The sequence below is a fragment of the Solanum lycopersicum genome, chromosome 12 (genome assembly GCF_036512215.1).
Source record: "Solanum lycopersicum chromosome 12, SLM_r2.1".
NCBI lineage: Eukaryota > Viridiplantae > Streptophyta > Magnoliopsida > Solanales > Solanaceae > Solanum > Solanum lycopersicum.
The window spans coordinates 5,015,357-5,035,728 of record NC_090811.1 but is presented as its reverse complement, the minus strand read 5'-3'; the positions used below and the strand labels follow the sequence as shown (position 1 = coordinate 5,035,728).

General features: G+C 30.3%; 3 protein-coding genes across 3 annotated transcripts; all 3 read left to right on the top strand.

The window, feature by feature from the left end:
- Positions 1–318: 318 nt before the first annotated feature.
- Positions 319–3,942, top strand: LOC101258628 (ABC transporter G family member 9-like). The gene is made up of 4 exons (XM_026028765.2): positions 319–527; positions 1,414–2,209; positions 2,447–2,784; positions 3,093–3,942. The coding sequence occupies exons 1-4, from the start codon at positions 426–428 to the stop codon at positions 3,747–3,749; spliced, it is 1,893 nt and encodes a 630-aa protein (XP_025884550.2). The 5' UTR covers positions 319–425; the 3' UTR covers positions 3,750–3,942.
- A 1,532-nt stretch (positions 3,943–5,474) lies between these two features.
- Positions 5,475–8,668, top strand: ABCG29 (ABC transporter G family member 29). Its single transcript, XM_004252057.5, has 4 exons — positions 5,475–5,764; positions 6,322–7,117; positions 7,308–7,645; positions 7,863–8,668. The coding sequence occupies exons 1-4, from the start codon at positions 5,669–5,671 to the stop codon at positions 8,517–8,519; spliced, it is 1,887 nt and encodes a 628-aa protein (XP_004252105.2). The 5' UTR covers positions 5,475–5,668; the 3' UTR covers positions 8,520–8,668.
- An 8,270-nt stretch (positions 8,669–16,938) lies between these two features.
- On the top strand, positions 16,939–20,065 carry JA2 (jasmonic acid 2). Its single transcript, NM_001247043.1, is given in 3 exon segments — positions 16,939–17,146; positions 17,943–18,214; positions 18,996–20,065. Coding segments are annotated over 3 exon segments (1,050 nt in total). The 5' UTR covers positions 16,939–16,965; the 3' UTR covers positions 19,593–20,065.
- Positions 20,066–20,372: the final 307 nt, after the last annotated feature.

Here is a 20,372-nt window from a genome sequence, read left to right as displayed (position 1 = left end):
CCAAATTACCAACCAAAATATGATAGAATTAGACTAAAAAGGCATATAAATCATTCAAAGAATATTTTGGTCAACCAATATTATTATTCATACTTCTATAAAATTGTAATACAAAATTACAACTTATAGTATTACCTTTTATATAGTTTTTAAATATTTTTTTTTTCAAAATAAGAAACTAATATAATTTAATATATTTTTTAAAACTTAGTCAAACTAACTCTTGGAAAAACAACTAAAAAAGAAAGTGAAGGAATACAATGAATCTTTGACCATGACTCTCTAATTTTTTATTTTTTTGTAACGTTTGTAGCCTTTGTACATTAGTCTATATATATATATTCCCAAGAATTTATTATAGAAATGTGAAACTCATCACATTCATCTTCAATTGCTTCTTGATTTTGAAATATATCAGTATTAATATGGAACAAGAGATCATGGAGAATATAGAGAATCATATACACATTGATCATTCTAAAAGTGAAGTTATTTTTGACAACACTAATCGTCCCATCACTCTTAAGGTAATGAATTCTTTAAATATTTCATATGTTTTTTTTTTTTGCTTTGTTTTGTTTTGTGTTTTTCTTGGTGTTACTCTAGAAGTTCCACATTATTTTTTTTATTTTTTTTTTAGACAAGATGATATATTGTAAATTAAGATGCATGGCTTTTACTAGTAACTAGTAACGTTTGGGGAACAAAGCGGGAATCACAATTTGAAGTTGACTTTTAGGGCTGAAAATTATGTGTGGAAATGTTCACTCACTCACTTTTCTCTCTCTGTATCGCTGATGATTTGATTCTCTTGTGTATTTAAAATAGGACCTAAAAAGGTCTTGCATATGTTCAGTATGGACAAAAGTGGGACGATCCAAATAAGGCTTTTATTTATCAGAATTCGTTATAAGGATTCTTAGCTAATGTTTGTATAATAAGGATTCGTAGCTATACGTTAGAAGGGAGAGAGACCAGCGAGATCTAGGAGAGATATACAATTGATTTGTATATCTGGTCGGTAATCATGACTACAAATATACAATGAATTTGTATAATAAATTAGCTACTAGAAGGAGTGTGTTACCCCATATTGGCAAAACACAAAATAGATGTTGGGCTTCAAATTCCTTGGCCCGCGAAGCTTGGTCCGGGTGGGGCTAGGCCGGCCCTTTATGACAGCTCTATATATATAAGTAAGCAGATCTGACATACTAGTAACACAATTTTAAAATCATGCAGATATAGGTTCAAAGCGAACAATATCATTAGCAGGCTAGGCCGTTACAAATGGTATCAGAATCATTCCATTTTTTATGATTTGTACAAAGTTTAGATGATAGTGTAAAATTTATTGAATGTATACAAGTTAAGCTCTTCAAGTTATTTATCATACATTGGGTGTTTTTGCAGTTTGAGAATGTTGCTTACAAGATTAAGCTTGTAAAAGAAGGGTGTTTGAAGAATTCATCAAAATCAGAGGAAGATAAAATAATCTTGAAGGGTGTCTCGGGGATCGTGTCACCGGGTGAAATGCTGGCGATATTAGGCCCTTCAGGATGTGGAAAAACAACTCTGCTAACAGGACTCGGGGGCAGGCTCGTTAACGGCCACCTAGATGGCGCTATAACGTACAATAATAACCCCTTTTCTAGTTCCATGAAGCGTAGCATTGGTTTTGTTACTCAAGATGATGTTCTTTATCCTCACCTTACAGTCTACGAAACGCTTGTGTTCACTGCCCTCCTCCGTTTGCCTAAAACTTATTCCATTGAGGAAAAAATCGTGCATGCTGATGCAATTATACCTCAACTTGGATTAACAAAGTGCAAGGATAGCATCATTGGAGATTCGCTTTTGAGAGGGATATCCGGTGGGGAGAGGAAAAGAGTAAGCATTGGGCAAGAAATGCTTATCAATCCGAGTTTATTGCTCTTGGATGAACCAACATCGGGGCTTGATTCTACTACAGCTTTAAGGATTGTGTCTACGTTAAAAGGTTTAGCAAACGGTGTCAGGACAGTTGCAATGACGATACATCAGCCTTCTAGTAGGTTATATTACATGTTCGACAAAGTGTTGCTGTTATCCGAAGGAAATCCTCTGTATTTTGGCAGAGGAGAAGATGCAATGGGATATTTTTCAGGCATCGGATTTCCCCCGTTAGTTGCTATGAATCCATCGGACTTCTTATTGGATCTATCAAGCGGTATGTTAATCTATCCTTCTTTGTTATAGATAGTAATTTCATGTAGTTAGACAAGGGGCTGAATCTCCGTGGATCATGTCAGCAAAGCCACTCTACTATTAACAATATCCATCGTCATGTGTGGTTAATTATGTTCACGATTGTATATTTCTAAGTTCTAACTCATAATATACGTTCTCATTTAGGTAAATGGTATGAATGACTAGCTAGTAAACTTGTGTGATTTTAATTTCTTAGGTATACTATCCGATGATCCTCGCGTATTATCTGATGCTCCTAAAGAAGATCCAGCATCAATCAAGAAAACTTTGGTACTTGCTTTCAAAACCAATCTAGCGGAGAACTTGAACGAACAGTTGCAAGAATCTATTGATCAACAGGCTACTGAAAAATTACCTGACAAGAAATTCAGTCAATGGGCGAATACATGGTGGCAGCAATTCACAGTGTTATTGAGAAGAGGGATGAAAGAACGAAAACACGAGTCCTTCTCTACCCTCAAGGTTACAGAAGTCTTGGTGATGTCTTTCTTCGCTGGATTGTTATGGTGGAAATCTAACAACATTCAAGATCAGGTAATTATTAATTTTACATGAAATAAGCCGTTGAACTGATATAAAATTGGTATGTATATTGTATACTCTACCTTCACGAGATACTGGTAAGGTCTACTTACACTCACCAGTGTTTGTTGTTGTTATAATAAAATTGGTACTATAAAGAACTAAGCTAAACAGTGTAATTTACCTTGTTAACCAGGTTGTTATTAACGGCTACACGTATCTTATAATTAGGTGATCTGGTAGTGTAAAAAACTCCTTTTTACGATGTAATTGGTACATTTCATCGAAGTTATATTAATGTCATTTGTTAACTGTTGCAGACAGGCCTTCTGTTCTTCTACACTAGTTTCTGGGAGTTCTATTCTGTGTTCCAAGGTATTTTTACGTTCCCACAAGAAAGGATGATGTTGGAGAAAGAAAGATCATCTGGCATGTATAGGCTCTCCGCGTACTTTGTGGCTATGACAGTAGGTGATCTTCCGATGGAGCTAGTCCTTCCGACTATTTCCACTCTTATAACATACTGGATGGCTGGTCTAAAACCATCCGCGTGGAGGTTCTTTTCTACTTTATTCAGCCTCCTCTACAATGTATTAGTCTCCCAAAGCCTTGGACTTGCTATTGGTGCAATGGTCATGGACGAACAGTCAGCTACTGTATTCGCTTTAGTCATCTTGATATCGTTTACCTTAGCTGGAGGGTTCTATGTTCATCATGTCCCGAAGTTCATTGCCTGGATAAAGCACGTATCAATAACTCAGTACGCGTACAAGCTCTTGTTGGGGTCTCAATATAGTCCGGGGGAAACGTATTCATGTGGCATAAACGCGACGTGTCTGGTTGAAGATTTTCCTTCCATAAAAACTATAGGGCTTGGAGGTAAAGTCATCTCAATAGTTGCATTGGCTATTATGCTTTTGGGTTATAGGTTCTTGGCTTATATTGCCCTTAAGAGGATTGGTGTGACAAAGAAATAGATTTTGTAGGAAGTATTTCCATTTGTAACTTTAGTGGTGTGACTTTATTGCCGCAAAAATATTTAGCGGCAATTGAGTTAATGTCATTGTACTAATACTTGTTAAAGTCTTTCGTAACATTTATACAAAGTACTGGGTATAATTACTCATATTTATTATTACCGCTAAATAAAATATATCGACAATTATATAATTGTGGCAAAATCCTTAATTTGTTTTAGTGTGTTAACTCTATTTGGTTTCTAGACTTCGGTTTTATAACAAGGGTATTCTGCAATCGCTATCCTTTGGGCATGCACATAATAAAATCTTTGTTTCTATGCAATAGCTCGCAAACATAGGAAAAGTCACCCGCACTAGGCGTGAAACGAGCTACATTGTTAGTCTCTTTTGTTTTAATTATCCAAAGTAAATGCAGACATTCCAATTGTGGCCTAATAATCAATGAAATGGTAAAATTTTGACAATTGAGATAAGGGTGAAAACCCTGGAGGTCAAGGTTAGTATATATAGTTAAAGGAAAAGGGTCTGATATACCCCTCAACTTTGTCATTTAGAGTTGATATACCCCTCGTTATAAAAGTGGCTCGAATATATCCTACTTGTAAACAAATAGCTCACATATACCCTTTTCCTCTAATGGAAATGAAAAAAATTATAATTTTAATCTAAATTTTTATTATTTTTTTCTAAAAAATATAATCCCATATGAGTAAATTTAATCCTTGTTAAACATATTTTTTTGACTTTTTTTTGTTTTAATAACTAATTTATAATTATTATTTTGATAATCAAATTTATTTATGTTTCACTAATATTCTTGTAAAACTTATTATAGATGACCAAATTTTTTCTTCGAATACGAAATTAAATTACAATACACACAAAAAAAAAGTAGTTTAAATTTTTTTCTTTAAACTAAGGAATGAAAGAAAAAACAAAATAAGAATAAGAAACTCAAATAATTATAATAAAAGAAGTCAAAAAATAATTTATGTATGAAAAAAATTAAAATATACCTTGAACTTTGATAAAAGAATCATATATACCCCTAAATAATTTTTAAAAAAAAATTAGAAGTAACAAATATAAATTTAAAACTAATTTTTTAATTTTCGTTAAATGAAGAGTATATGTGAGCCATTTTGTAACGGCAAGGGTATATGTGAGCCGTTTGTATAACGGTAAAGGCATATATGTGCCACTTTTATAACGAGGGGTATATCAGCTCTAAATGACAAAGTTGAGGGGTATATAAGACCCTTTTCCGTATAGTTAATATAAAAAAGATGCCATTTTTTTTCTAAATTTAACTAAAAATAAAATAATGTCACGTAAATTAGGACGAAGGAGAACATAAAATAAAAACTAACTCACTTGGATGGAGCAAGGTTTTTAACTCTTGTTTATATGAGTAAAAAATAGATAAAAAGTGGTTATTATTCTACTAATAACCCTTTAAAATGTTGTGCACACTTCTTTAATGTTTAACTTGAGTAGTTGAAAACAATTGTCATGAACTTTATTCTTGAAATTCTAAAGTAATAATTATTTTGTGACGAGTTCTTTGTTCTTAAATAACATAAAATGAGACGAATGAAATATTTATTAGGGGTTTGTTTAGCTAAATTATCTTTATAAATAATTATGCTTTTGCAAATGATCAAATTTTGACAACCTAATCAATAAAATTCTTTCTCTCCATTTCCTCATTAAAAAAAAATTTGTTTGTTTGTTTGAAAACGTGAAATTTCAGATAATCAATCAACTGAATTACTTTTGATCGCCTCTACATATTAATCAGTCCATATGTATTTCCAAGAATTTAGGAGAGAAAAAAGAAATCATCAAAGAAGTCTTGATTTTAAATTCTTTTAAATAGAGAGCCCCAAGAGTTTTTAAACATGGGATGATTAAAGATGGAAAATATATTGTCCCAACAACAAAATCAATACACTGATCATTCTAAAATTGAAGTTATTTTCAACAACATTAATCGTCCTGTCACTCTTAAGGTAATTCTTCAAATATATCATGTGATTTTTTGTTTTTGTTTTTCGCTTCGTGTTGTTCGGAAAGTTTCACATTAGGAAGTAGAGTGCTTTATAACAAATGTGACTTGTGCTCGATGAGATCTAAGAAATACTTATTACTTGAATTTTAAGATGTGACTAGCTCCGCCCTTATTCCTGTGTCCTTGCTAGCTCCGACTCTTATCCCTGAATCCTTACTAGCTCCGCCCCTTATCCCTGAATCCTTACTAGCTCCACTACTTATCCCTAAATCCTTACTAACTCCACCCCTTATCCCTGTGTCCTTACTAGCTCCGCCTCTTATCTATGTATCCTTACTAGCTCCGCCCTTATCTCTGAGTCCTTACTAGCTCTGCCCCTTATCCCTGTATCCTTAATAGCTCCGCCCGTTATCCCTATGTCCTTACTAGCTCCGTCCCTTATCCCTGTGTGCTTACTAGCTCCGCGCCTTATCCCTTAGTCCTTACTAGCTCAGCCCTTATGAATAGTTTCTCTTTTATGATATTGCTAAAAGTGTAATGGCTTGAGTGATCTTGCAGTTTGAGAATGTTGTTTACAAGATCAATCTGGCGAAAGAAGGGTGTTTCAAGAATTCACCGAAATCAAATGAAGAGAAGAGAATCTTGAAGGGTGTCTCGGGGATCGTTTCTCCAGGTGAAATGCTGGCGATATTAGGGCCTTCAGGAAGTGGAAAAACAACTCTGCTAACAGGACTCGGAGGCAGGCTCGTTAATGGACATCTCAAAGGCGTTATAACGTATAATAACAAGCCATTTACCAATGCCATGAATCGTAGCACCGGCTTTGTTACTCAAGATGATGTCCTTTACCCTCACCTTACAGTGTCCGAAACACTTGTGTTCACTGCTCTCCTTCGTTTGCCTAAAACATTTACAGTTGAGGAGAAAACCGCACATGCTGAAGCGATTATGACTCAACTTGGATTGACAAAGTGCAAGGATATCATCGTTGGAGGTCCGTTTCTGAGAGGGATATCGGGTGGGGAGAGGAAAAGAGTAAGTATTGGACAAGAAATGCTTATTAACCCGAGTTTGTTGTTCTTGGATGAACCAACATCAGGGCTTGATTCTACTACAGCGTTAAGGATTGTGTCGTCTTTAAGGGATTTAGCAAAGGGTGGAAGGACGGTTGTGCTAACGATACATCAACCTTCGAGTAGGCTGTTTTACATGTTCAAGAAAGTGTTGTTGTTATCCGAAGGAAATCCCCTGTATTTTGGCAGAGGAGAAGATGCTATGGGATATTTTTCAGGCATCGGATTTTCCCCGTTAGTTGCCATGAATCCCTCAGACTTCTTGTTGGATCTTTCAAATGGTATGTTTCATCTATATATGTATAGTAATTTCATGTATGAAGACTCTTGCTTTTCTTTTACGAATCAGAGTGACAAAGGGCTGAATATCATGGATCATAACAGCAAGACCACTCTGCCACTAACAGTATCCAATCTTGTTGTGCTGAGACGTTATGATGACTAATAAACTAGTGTGATTTAATATGTTAGGTATACTATCGGATGATCCTCGAGTATTAGTAGATACTCCTATAGAAGATCCAGCTTCAATCAAGAAAACTTTGGTAACTGCTTTCAAAACCAATCTAATGGAGAACATGAAGGAGCAATTGCAAGAATCTGACATTCATCAGGTCGCGGAGAAACTACCTGAGAAGAAATTTACTCAATGGTCGAATACATGGTGGCAGCAATTCTCAGTGTTATTTAGAAGAGGGATGAAAGAACGAAAACATGAGTCCTTCTCTAGCCTCAAAGTTGGAGAGGTCTTGGTGGTGGCTTTCTTGTGTGGATTTTTATGGTGGAAATCTAACAACATTCAAGATCAGGTAATCGATACTTCTCCTCGTTACACTACAAGAAAACTGTAAATTACATGAGGAAATTCGTCGAAATTAGTATGAAAATTTGCAGGAAACCAAATTTTAATACTAATGCCTACAAAATCTCCATGTAATTCACAGTTTTCTTGTAGTATTATTCTTTGATCAGATGATCTGATAGTATAAAAATTCTTTTAACGATGTAATTGTTAACTTGATGTAGGTTGGACTTATGTTCTTCTACACTGATTTCTGGTCATTTTTTCCTTTGTTACAAGCTATTTTTACCTTCCCACAAGAAAGGATGATGTTGGAGAAAGAAAGATCATCAGGCATGTATCGACTCTCCGCGTACTTTATAGCTAGAACTATAGGTGACCTTCCAATGGAGCTAGTCCTTCCAACTATTTTTACCGTTATAACATACTGGATGACTGGCCTAAAACCATCCGCGTTCAACTTTTTCTCTACCTTATTCACCATCCTCTACAATGTATTAGTCTCCCAAAGCCTCGGGCTAGCCCTTGGTGCAATGATCATGGACCAAGAATCAGCTACTGTACTCGGTTCAGTCATCATTCTATCATTCACCTTAGCTGGAGGGTACTTCGTTCAACATGTCCCATGGTTCATTTCCTGGATAAAGTACATATCGATTAGTCAATACACGTATAAGCTCTTGTTGGGGTCACAGTATAGTCGTGGAGAAACGTATTCATGTGGCATAAACGCGACGTGTCTGGTTGAAGATTTTCCTACCATAAAGAGTATAGGGCTTGGAGGTAAAGGCATTTCAATGGTTGCATTGGCTGTTATGTTTTTTGGTTATAGGTTATTAGCTTATGTTGCTCTTATGAGAGTTGGTGTAACAAAGAAATAGATTTTTTTTGCTTTACTCAAAAAGAGTGTAGAAATGTCACATTTACAAGTCATTGTTTGACTCTTTTGTCCTTAGTAATTGTAGACAAACAAGATATATTTAATATATCTGATACGAAGAAATTACAATTCAAATCTCAATTTAAATAAGCTTCGATTCGATTGGATTTTTTAAATTTGGACATTTTTTATTTTTCTTTTTTACTTTTGAGACTTTAAAAGTATGACCAAGCCACCCTATTGTTTATGTTGAGATTTCATATTGAACTTAATACTTATAATGGATTGAGCCGTAAGAATTACTAGGGTTTGATATAACTTATGAGTAATAAAAATTGAATTGTGTCACGTACTTTTTTATTCTATCGATATTTTTTTAGTCCATTTGTATTGTTTAATATTATCCTATATGACATCGTTTAAGATTGTTTCTCTCTTTACATTTAATACAGATATGATTATTACGCTCATTTAACATCTCGAAAACTAAAAAAATTATTAGTTGACCTATTTATGAGTGTTTTGACATAGAATGGCGCCCCCACGAACACAATATTTTGTTTCTTTTTTGTGAATGGCTATTATGTCATAACATAGACGAATGTCTGCGTTTTTATTTGAATTTGACTATGAATCCTTTGAATAATGCCATTTTTATAATTATTATCCATAGAAAAATATATTACACTCACATCATAGCTTTCACGTGTGAGAATGAAATAATGTCTTTGACAAAATTTGTCTATTTTAATCTAATATATCGTCAACAGATGTGATGCAGCAGATGAAGTTGTTCCTTTCTTAATTAGAGTTTTCGTGTACGATTTGATATTAAAAAAAAATTCTGATAATATAGAGTCGTACACAACACAAATTTAAAATAGTCGAGTTCCAATAGAAATATCTGACACCAAATAAAAAAGTTAATCGTTATTATATGATCGTAATAAATAACTACCCAAACAAGTTAGGTAAGAAAATAATTCTTCACGTTATCATGGTTTAAAGCGCGTTGTAAACATAACAATATTAAATGTATTTTGTTTGTGTGTATGCCAAGAAAAGTTATGGACCAATAGATACTCAATATTAAATATGATGATAAGTATACAAGGTGTGTTGTATAAAGAGATTTGACCTAAGACCAAGTCAAGTTGGAATAATATTACAATGGACTAAAGTTTCTAATGAGCCTAACTTTAAAGGATAACGACGTACTTCCAATGGTTAATTATAAGTTATGTGGTAGATAACGTATCAAATTAAAGGTCTTTGAATATAGTTTTTAACATGATAAGAAATTCAAAATTATTTACATCAAGTTATGATATCTTTTTTGTTTTACTAATAAGTAAAAGATAGGAAGGACAATACTAAAAATAGATCAAAAATCGAAGGTCAAAATAAATTGACGAGCATTTGTTATTTATAAGGCAAAATTGAGAAAAATTTGTTGGATATGACAATGTTGGAAAATGGAGTCTCGATGCTGAAAAATCGACGAACTATTTCAACAGATCAAATTGAAGATCTTTCATTGATTGTATAAATATTCAAACATTGATTTTTAATTTTTTTTAAGTTAATGAAGTCTCTAGTCGAGTGATATGATTTTTGAGATGATAGAATGTGTTACAAGATAAATTTTCAATTTTAAATTTTAAGACTTCGAAAAGTTGGACCAAAGACAACATTTTAAATTAACGAGGCCGAATTTGAATTTTGATAATTTCACTATGTCTGGATGATCATTTATGGACTTTTTGGATGATTTTGCCCTTAGTTTCTAAAATTGATTTTTCTTTATTTGAAGTTCGGTTTGTGGTTGCATTTAGCTGATTTTTGGCGCATAACATTATAAACTTTTATGTTAGGGGTAAAATCAATTTTTTACATCAATTTTCTCTTTTGATCTCAATAGTTCATAGTTGAAATCAAATAAGAGTTTATATATTATAACAATATGAATATCGATAGACTTGTATACTTATATAGAATAATTTTGATAGATCGAGAGCTTTTCGAAGTAATTCAAAAGAGCAGGTGATTTTATGATAAATCAGATAAATCAGAGAAAGAACGTTAAGAGCTTGATTCTTGGGAGAATTTTCACCCAAGATTATAGTTCATAAATATTAAGGGTGTCAAATAGGTGGGTTGAGTTGAAATTGGAGATATTAAAATGGGTTGAGATTGAAATCGAGTTGGGTCTTGACCCGCCCAAGTTTACTTTGGATTGAAATGGGTAGGATTCAAATGGGCTTTAAAAACAGGTTGGGTCTTGATCCGCCCAATTCGGCTCGATTAATCTCAATAATATTAACATAGTGATACTTAACTTTTATAATCACAATTCGAATTTTCGTTCAAGATATTTATTGAAAGAAAAAGAAAACAAATGGATAAACAAGTTCTAAAAATTTTAAATATATAATAATTCATACCTTTAATATAGGAACATATCTTAGTAAGAAATTTTAAAACAGGTTGAGATTGGAGATTGAATTGGGCTCAATTATGGATTCTCTTTAATTAGGTTATGCTTGAACGGGTTGAGATTGAACTTAATTCAAATTATCATGAGCCCAACAGTTAAAATTCTGAGCACATTGGGCGGGTTATGAATGTTTGGGTTCATTTTTGACACCCCTAATAAATATAGTACTAACCCCTAATAAACGACTGAACTCATAATCAAATCCCTAAATTTGTTGGGTTTTTCCCCTCAGGTACCTCAATTACGTCATTTTTTTCCCTATTGAATCATTGAATCACCCATAATTTGTTGTTTTTAAACATCGTTGGTTGATTTTGATAGACTTTTCTACTATAAATGTCTTCAATTGTGTTCATATTATAATGATTGTGATTAAAAAAATGAAGACAAATTGTGTGTTAGTCTTATTTGTTTTCTAATGTGTTCAAATTCAAATGACTTGAAGTAATTTATTCTCGAACATTTTCAATATCAATTGGACCAATGAATTCTAGAACAACATATGTATCCTTTATTAATATCCCTCACAAAATCTGATTCCACATCAGCCAACAGTATTTAAAATGAACAAATTATAACTAATTTAATGATTCAATAAAAAAATAACATACTTGAAATACATGAAAAAAAGAACGCAACAAATTTAAATTTTGTTTATGTATTTGACCTTAAAAAAAATTGTCTCATTTTATGAATCTTTCAACAATAAATCATAAATGAAAAATGAGATTATTAAATCAACATTACATAAGCCTTACTCAACTAGTGACAAATATGCTCATTTGGATCATCATCAAAACATATACATGGCATTAAATAAACAAAACAATTTTTTTTTTTTAAAAAAAAAGTAGGTTAATATATAGTATTAAATTTGCCCTACTAACAACTTTCTCCCAGCTTGATGTTATTTTTCTTGCCGCATTGGCAACTTCCTTTTCACTATACGTGGCTATACTTAGCTTACTCCATATTTTATTTTATTATATTTGGTTGTATTCTAATTTCCATATGTTTTTTTTCACAAAATAGGAAATGAAAGTAATAACAAAACATAATATGTCATCCCATTTATATGGGAGTAATAATCATAAAATATAGAAATAGATGTAGCAACAAAATATGCTATGTCATTTTTTATATCATATAGTATACTCCATATTTTATTTTATATTTGGTTGTATTCTATATTTTTTTTCACAAAATAGAAAATGAAAGTAATAGCAAAACACTATATGTCATCCCATTTATATGGGAGTAATAATCATAAAATAGAAATGGAAGTAACAACAAAATATGCTATGTCATTTTTTATATTATATTGTATACTCAATTCCATAGTGTTCCTACATGAGGCAAAAAACTTTTTTATATATAGAAAAAATATAGTGAGTGCGTGGTAGGGTGTACATAATTAATTAGTTAATTTTTTCAATCTATAATATCTTTTTACATTATTTAAAATTACTTTTGACATACTATTTTTTGTATTTTAGTTACAAACTTTAAGAAAATAAATAATAAACTTATTTATTTTTCAAGAAAAAATTTTTTAAAAAGAAACAATTTTCATTGAAAGCTCGAATATCTTAATAACTAATAACACGCTAGGATTATGTAAAGAATACATTGAATCAAAATAATAAATAATTTAAAAGATATTAATGAGTATATAGTAAGAAAAAAAATGGAGTTGTTTAACCTCAAAATTAGAATAAGCCATATAAATTAAAACGAACAAAATCAAAATAATACATCCTTTCCTTTTTATTTTAGATGAGATAAAATGATATTTTATTAGATGAGATAAAAAGATGATAAAATGATAGTGAAAAAGATATCTTGACTTTATGTGAATAACACAAAAATACAATTAACTAAATGACATGTGGCAAAGTGAGAAGTTGAAAACACAACAAAATAAAACGTCATCAAATACGAATCATTGAAAAGAAATCAACGTGGCTATTTAGACCTAACAAATTAATATATATTGTCAATCTTAATCTAAAAACAAAATAGCACAATCAATATACACTATGATTTAATTTATTAGTCACACGTGAATTAGCCGTGAATTCAGAATTTTTATTTAGGAGGTACGAAAATTTTTTTAAAATGGGCTTTTTAAATTTTTTTGAATTTAAAATTACATTTTGACACGTTTTTAAAATAAAAAATACTTAAAAAACAGAACTGATTTTTTTAAATAAAAATAAATTGAAACTATAAGGGAAAATAAATAAATGTATGGCAGGAATTCGAACCTGAAGCATGCGGTTTAATATTTAGGGGTCTTATCATTAAGCTATCTATTTTTATTTGTTATTGAGAGAGTTCGAAATATATGTATCTATAAAAATATAAAAAATTACTTTATATATATCGTATATTTTTTTTCCTGAAGATATTCAAATGAACACCCCGAAACCAACGTGAATACGTCCCTGACGTGAACTATATTATAAAAGGTATTTAATCAAAGAACAGTTTTATTAGCTTTCACCTTACTTTTTTTGGGGTGGTAGTGTACCTAAATTATTGGGAAGAGAATATATATATATATATATATATATATATATATATATATTAAAAAAGAGGAAAATACCAATTAATGTTATCAAAATTCAAAACTCATTTGTTTACTTCTTAATCAACCAAAAAGTGGTTGATTTTTTACTATTATTTATTTAAAATAATTGAGGTTAAGGAAGGAAGAAAATAGGCAAGAATATCACAAGGTAAGATATCAAATGTTCGTTAAATAATAGAACTATCAAACTATATTTTATTTTTAAAAATATAATCGGTAAGTCGAGTAAAAACATTATATTTATTCAGTATTTACTTTAAATCGATCAATTTGATATTAAAAAGGTAAAATTTAATATATAAAATATTTTACACTCATACGATAATCAAAAATTCATTTCAAAGTAATGTAACACAAATAATTTGTTTTGATTCAAAGTATTATTGATTAATTATATAATTAGAACAGATGATCTACAGACTACGTGTGAAACTTTTTTTAACGAAGTGAAATATTAAAAACTGACACGTAGACTATCGACAAAGTAAGAGGCAAAGGTACGCAATAAAAAAAATATTTCTGTTAATCCAAAAATATTTAAAAGAAAATTAGATCTAATTTCGTTAAGTAAATCCAAAAAATGAACTTCCCATAATATTAAACTAAAAATAGTTATAGTTAGGGGTGTTTGTAGTTCGGTTTGAATTGTTATTGATTAAAATTAAAATCAAATTAATTTAGTCGATTTTTTAAATTTCTAAAATCAAACGAAAAAATAACCAACGGTTTGGTTATTGTCGATTTGGTTTTGGTTCAATTTTTATGGTATATTCGATTTGAAAATAATAATTTTTTTGAGTATGTATGTATCTTGACAGACACAAACACCACATGAGCAACCTACAAAAAAGTTAATGTCGGTTCAATTAAGCAATTAAGTAATAATAGAGTATGTGATTATTTTATGTAAAGTACGGTAGTATGTAAATACTAAAATTGATTTTGATAGACTTGTAATTGAAATTATTATACTTGGGCTGAAGTGTTGGGCTTGAGAAAATGATAAAGTTAAAAACTTACGTTAATTAAAATTTAACAAAATATTTTTAATTTAATTTATGAATAATATATAAATAATTATAAAATCTATGTATCTAATTTATCGATTTGATTTAATTATTTTTGCGATTGTTTTTCAGTAAAATTAAAACTAAACCAAATAGAATCGATTTTTAAAATTTAAAAATTAAATCTAATCAAACTATACTAAATATCAATTTTTTTAATCAATTTTAATTTAAAATAAGATTTATTTTAGTTATTAACTATAACCATGAACGCCCTAGTTATAGTAACAATTATTAAAGATCTATATGTATGCACGAATAACTAAATAGTGCAATATAAGTATAACTTTTTCATCAATTTCACTAACACCAAAATTAGAAAAAGATGCACAAAAGACAAATATTTTTTATTTTTACTTTTTTAGAAAAAAGAAGAATAAAAATGATAAAAGAATTACCAAAAACGTTTTTTAAAATAAAAATAAAAATGCATACGTGTCGTCCATAGATGACATATTTATAAGATTTTTCTTTTGTAGTCCCTTTCACATCCCAAATTATTATTATTTTATTATATAAAAAAAAATACCACTTAATTCCAAAAAACAGCTAAGTCCTTTTTTCTGTCCACGTATTTTCACGTGTCCCACACTCTATGAATCCTTAAAAATATTTACCAATATCTAACAAAATATTTACATCGATCGATTAACAAAGTAATAAAAATAATATTATATTAATAATCTAATGTAATTATTATTATTAAAAATAATTATAATGCAATAATAAAACTGTTTCATTCTTAATAAAATTGTCTTAAATTTTAGCTCTACTTTAATCATGATATAAGTAAAAATATTATCAATTTATCATAATAATTATCTCAAGCTAAAATGATTGACAATGAATAAAAAAAAAGAAGAGAATATTACATGAAGTTGGACGAATGGATCATTCAATTGTCACATGTTAAAATTTCTTGTGATAATGTAATAAAATTTCATAATCAAAATTCAAACAGCCTTTAACTCTCTCTCTTCTTCAAAAAATAAATAAATTAATACTGATCACTTAGTTTTGGTAGCGAATTGAAGTGAAACTGTAAAAAATATATGTTAACAATAAGATTCGAACCTTGGTACAACAACACTAAAAAACTCTCTTAAATATTTATCCTAGAATTATTGGGTCAACTGTATGATTTATTCATTGGATGCTCTATGTTAATTTTATACAAATATCTATCGATTTCTATATATATATATATTTTTCGTAACAAAGTTAATGGGTGCTCGAGCACTCGGCGGACACCATGCGGGTCCGCACCTGCTTCGTTTTAATTTATTTATAATAATTTACAACATAAAATTTAATTCAAAAATATAAAAAAATATAATATTTTAATCTGATAATTTTTAAATATTTATATAAAAACAAAATACACCCTCCTTTTAGAAAAAGATCCAGTTTAATTTGGAAAGGAGTTAAAAAATAAAGAAGGCTTTTTAATTTTGTAGTTAAATTAAAATAATGTCAAGTGTATCGATTTTTTTTAATCTTATTTATTCGACATATTTTATAGTAAATAACAATTCAACAATAAAATGTTTATTTTATCCTTAACAAATATTCTATCCGTCCCTATTTAGTTATCTACTTTAGAAATAATACACATATTAAGATAATAATAATTAGCATATTTACTCTTATTAATTATGATTTTAAAAAAATGAATTAAAACTTGAATTTTTTCTCAATGAGGGTATAATAGAAACAAGTATTTATTCTTTCTTGATTTGTCAAAATGAACAAGTAAATATGAATAGCTAAAAAATGAAATATTAACAAATAAATAAGGAGAAGAAAAAGTATTTGCATTTATTTTAAACCACGAATTGATAATTTTTTAAACTAACTCATATAAACAGAAACGAAATCGAGTAATATTACTTTTAATCTAAGATAAAAAAGTGGGCGGAAAAACAAAAAAGATTCAATCTTCTAGAAGTTACAGGAGAGAGTGCCACGTAATAGGGGACCTCAAAGACTTTTTAAAATTATATTTTTGGAACTTTATTTTATTTAGATTCATGTATTTGGTCCAAAACTTTACTGCTCGATAAGGTCGGCTATTAAAATGCCTAACTTTTTAATACGTGTCAAATTTTAGAACCATCAAGATTTTAAGAAAATGACAATAATACTTATCTCTTTTTCCAATTTCGTCCATATATAAATCCCCCTACTATCCCAATTTTCAAAAAAAAAAAAAAACTTTAGAAATTTTGAAAAAAAATAATATTTTTTTTATGAAAAAAAAAGAAGTTTTTTATTAATTAAAAAAAAAATTATGGGTGTTCAAGAAAAAGATCCACTTTTGCAATTAAGTTTACCACCAGGATTTAGATTTTATCCAACTGATGAAGAGCTTTTAGTTCAATATTTATGTAAGAAAGTTGCTGGACATGATTTTCCTCTACAAATTATTGGTGAAATTGATTTATACAAATTTGATCCTTGGGTTTTACCTAGTAAGTTTCTAGTTTTATACAATCTTTTGTTTTTATTTTTTTCACTTACTCTCTCGAATTTGAGACCTCTGGATTAAGAATAAATGAAATTATATTCATTTCATAGTTTAATTAAAGTTTTGGTCCTATTGTTTTAGTTTTAATGGATGGATTCATGATTAAAGTCAATTTATATCTAAAATATAGAATTGAGTTTTAGTTATTTTGAATTGATTAATTAAAAAAAAATTGTTGTATGATAATAAAATGATGATTTATGTATTGGAATTTTGAATGAGGGAGGAAAACAAAAAAAACAACTTTTGAAACTTATATAAGTTTTAAGTAAGATTTGAAAGTTTGTCATTTAGACATTACAAGAAAATTTAATGTATTGTTTTGGATTAAATTTTAACTTAAATTATTTTTAATTACTGAAATGATGCAGGTGAAATATAAGTTAAATTATTTTTGATCATTAAAATGATGCAGGTTAAATGATATTATACTATTGGTACTTTTGAACTCGAGAGCTTAAATTTAAGTTAAATTACTTTCTTATTACTGAGACGACGCAATTTAAATTAAAATATTTTTTATTATTAAAATGTTGCAGGTCAAATGATATTGTACTATTTGATACTTTTGGATTTGATAGGCCAAATTTAAGTTAAATTATTTTTCGATTACTGAAATGATGCAAGTTAAATTTAAGTTAAATTATTTTCAATCACTGAAATGATGCAGGTCAAATGATATTGTACTATTGATATTTTGAATTCGATAAATGATGGATAATGTGTTACCTTTTGCATAGGTAAGGCGACATTTGGTGAAAAAGAATGGTATTTCTTCAGTCCGAGGGATAGGAAGTATCCGAATGGATCTAGACCGAATCGAGTAGCAGGTTCGGGTTATTGGAAAGCAACGGGGACGGATAAGGTGATAACTTCGCAAGGAAGAAAAGTTGGAATTAAGAAAGCTCTTGTGTTTTATGTGGGTAAAGCTCCAAAAGGATCCAAGACGAATTGGATTATGCATGAATATAGACTTTTTGAATCTTCAAGGAAAAATAATGGAAGTTCAAAGGTAATTTCATTGAAATATTATTCTCTCTATATTTTTGTTTTTGGATGAATATTTGCACTTTTAGTCCCTCAATTTCCATAAATTTATGCATTTAGTCCTTGATTAATTGAAATGTGTATTTAATTACCAAGTCCTTCCGTTGAGAGTATTTTATCCTTAACAAAAAAATTATGTTTGAGCTCCGAGTACAGAGAAATTCTGTCAGGAATGAGCCTTGTAGTGCGCAATTGGGATATTGTGAGTATCGGGGATTCAGAAATAATAAGCCCTATGTTTTTAAGCGTGTCAAAGATGTTCCACCACGAACTTTTTATCGTTCTATTAATGAATCGATTTAATTTTCCAGCTCAGTCAAGCAATGTTACATAAATTAGGAATTACTACTTATATTTTGAAGATGTTCCACTCCGAACTTTTTATTGTTTTATTAATGAATCGATTTAATTTTCCAGCTCGGTCAATCAATGTCACATAAATTAGAAATTACTACTATATTTTGTTATAATAGTTATACTATATGATGAATTTGTATTTGGTGTGCTCCATATGTTGATGGTAATGTGCTTTATCAACAGCCTGTTCTTTTGTATATAGAGAGACCAAAGAGCGTACATTTTAGTGATTGGAGGTCAAAATGTGCTATAGTTAAATAGTATAAGGGCTAAAGTCTAAATTGTCAATAACTGGAGGAGTAAATGTGCAATTATATTCCATTTTCAAATGTGTAATTGTTGCATTTCTTAATGTGTATCTAATTTTTCGTCATTTTTGTACATTTCAGCTAGATGAATGGGTGCTTTGTCGAATTTATAAGAAGAATTCAAGTGGACCAAAACCTCTGATGTCTGGTTTACACAGCAGTAATGAATACAGCCATGGTTCGTCGACTTCGTCATCATCCCAATTCGATGATATGCTCGAATCATTACCAGAAATGGACGATCGATTCTCCAATTTACCGAGGTTGAACTCTCTCAAGGCCGAGAAATTCAACCTCGATCGTCTGGATTCAGCCAATTTCGATTGGGCAATTCTCGCTGGGCTCAAACCAATGCCGGAATTGGGCCCAGCAAATCAAGCTCCAGGCGTTCAGGGTCAGGCTCAGGGGCATGTCAATAACCACATTCACAGCGACAACAACAATATGAATTTTCTCAACGATGTTTACGCCCATCCTCCAAATTTCCGAGGCAACACAAAGGTTGAAAGTATTAATCTAGACGAAGAAGTTGAAAGCGGGAAAAGAAATCAACGGATTGACCAATCGAGTTACTTCCAACAGAGTCTCAATGGATTTTCCCAAGCGTATACAAACAATGTGGATCAATTCGGGATCCAATGTCCGAATCAGACGTTAAATCTCGGGTTCAGGCAGTAGAGGATACTGGAAAGTAAGAAAAGTTGTAGCTCGAAATCTGAATGCCAGTATACTGTGTATATATACAGAAGGCCTGGATTTAGATTTCCTTGGCCCAACGGATTCGAAGAAAGAGCAAGTACAGTATCATGCCAAGGAAATTAAGTCCTTCGAGGGCACGTCTGGGCAGACGTCGTGGACGTTATTTGCAAGTTCTTGCAATTGTGTCTGAAGTCATTAGGCTGAGTGGCACTTCTTATTTGCAAGTTGTGTTTGAAGTCATTAGGCCGAAGGCACGTCTGCGTGGACGATAAAATAATGTACACAAACAGGAGATATATGCAGGGGCGTGTATATTCTTTTAGGAAACTGGGCTTTTAGTTTGTTTTATTTTATGATACATTTCCAGATTTGGATGTATTTTGTAATTTTTACATTTCTGTGTAGCAAGTTAGAAGATATATAGAAAGATACTTTTAAAATACTTTTTATAATTTGTCATTTTAATTAAGTCATAAATTGTGTTGTGTGGGTAGAAATCATCTTTATCAAATTGTTTTTAAGATAAGATAAAAATATTTTTTTAAAATCTATCTCTAGGTCACCCTTTTTTCATCTAACGTCCATCAACTTATATGGATATTTCTTTAGGGCAACCTAAAATATGTGAAGATTATATATATATATATATATATATATATATAGTCACACATTTAATTAGGCAAATCCAGCGATGAGCTCGATCAAAAAAGATATTGATGTTATTAGAAATTAATATTTTTATTCGACTCGATTAATTGG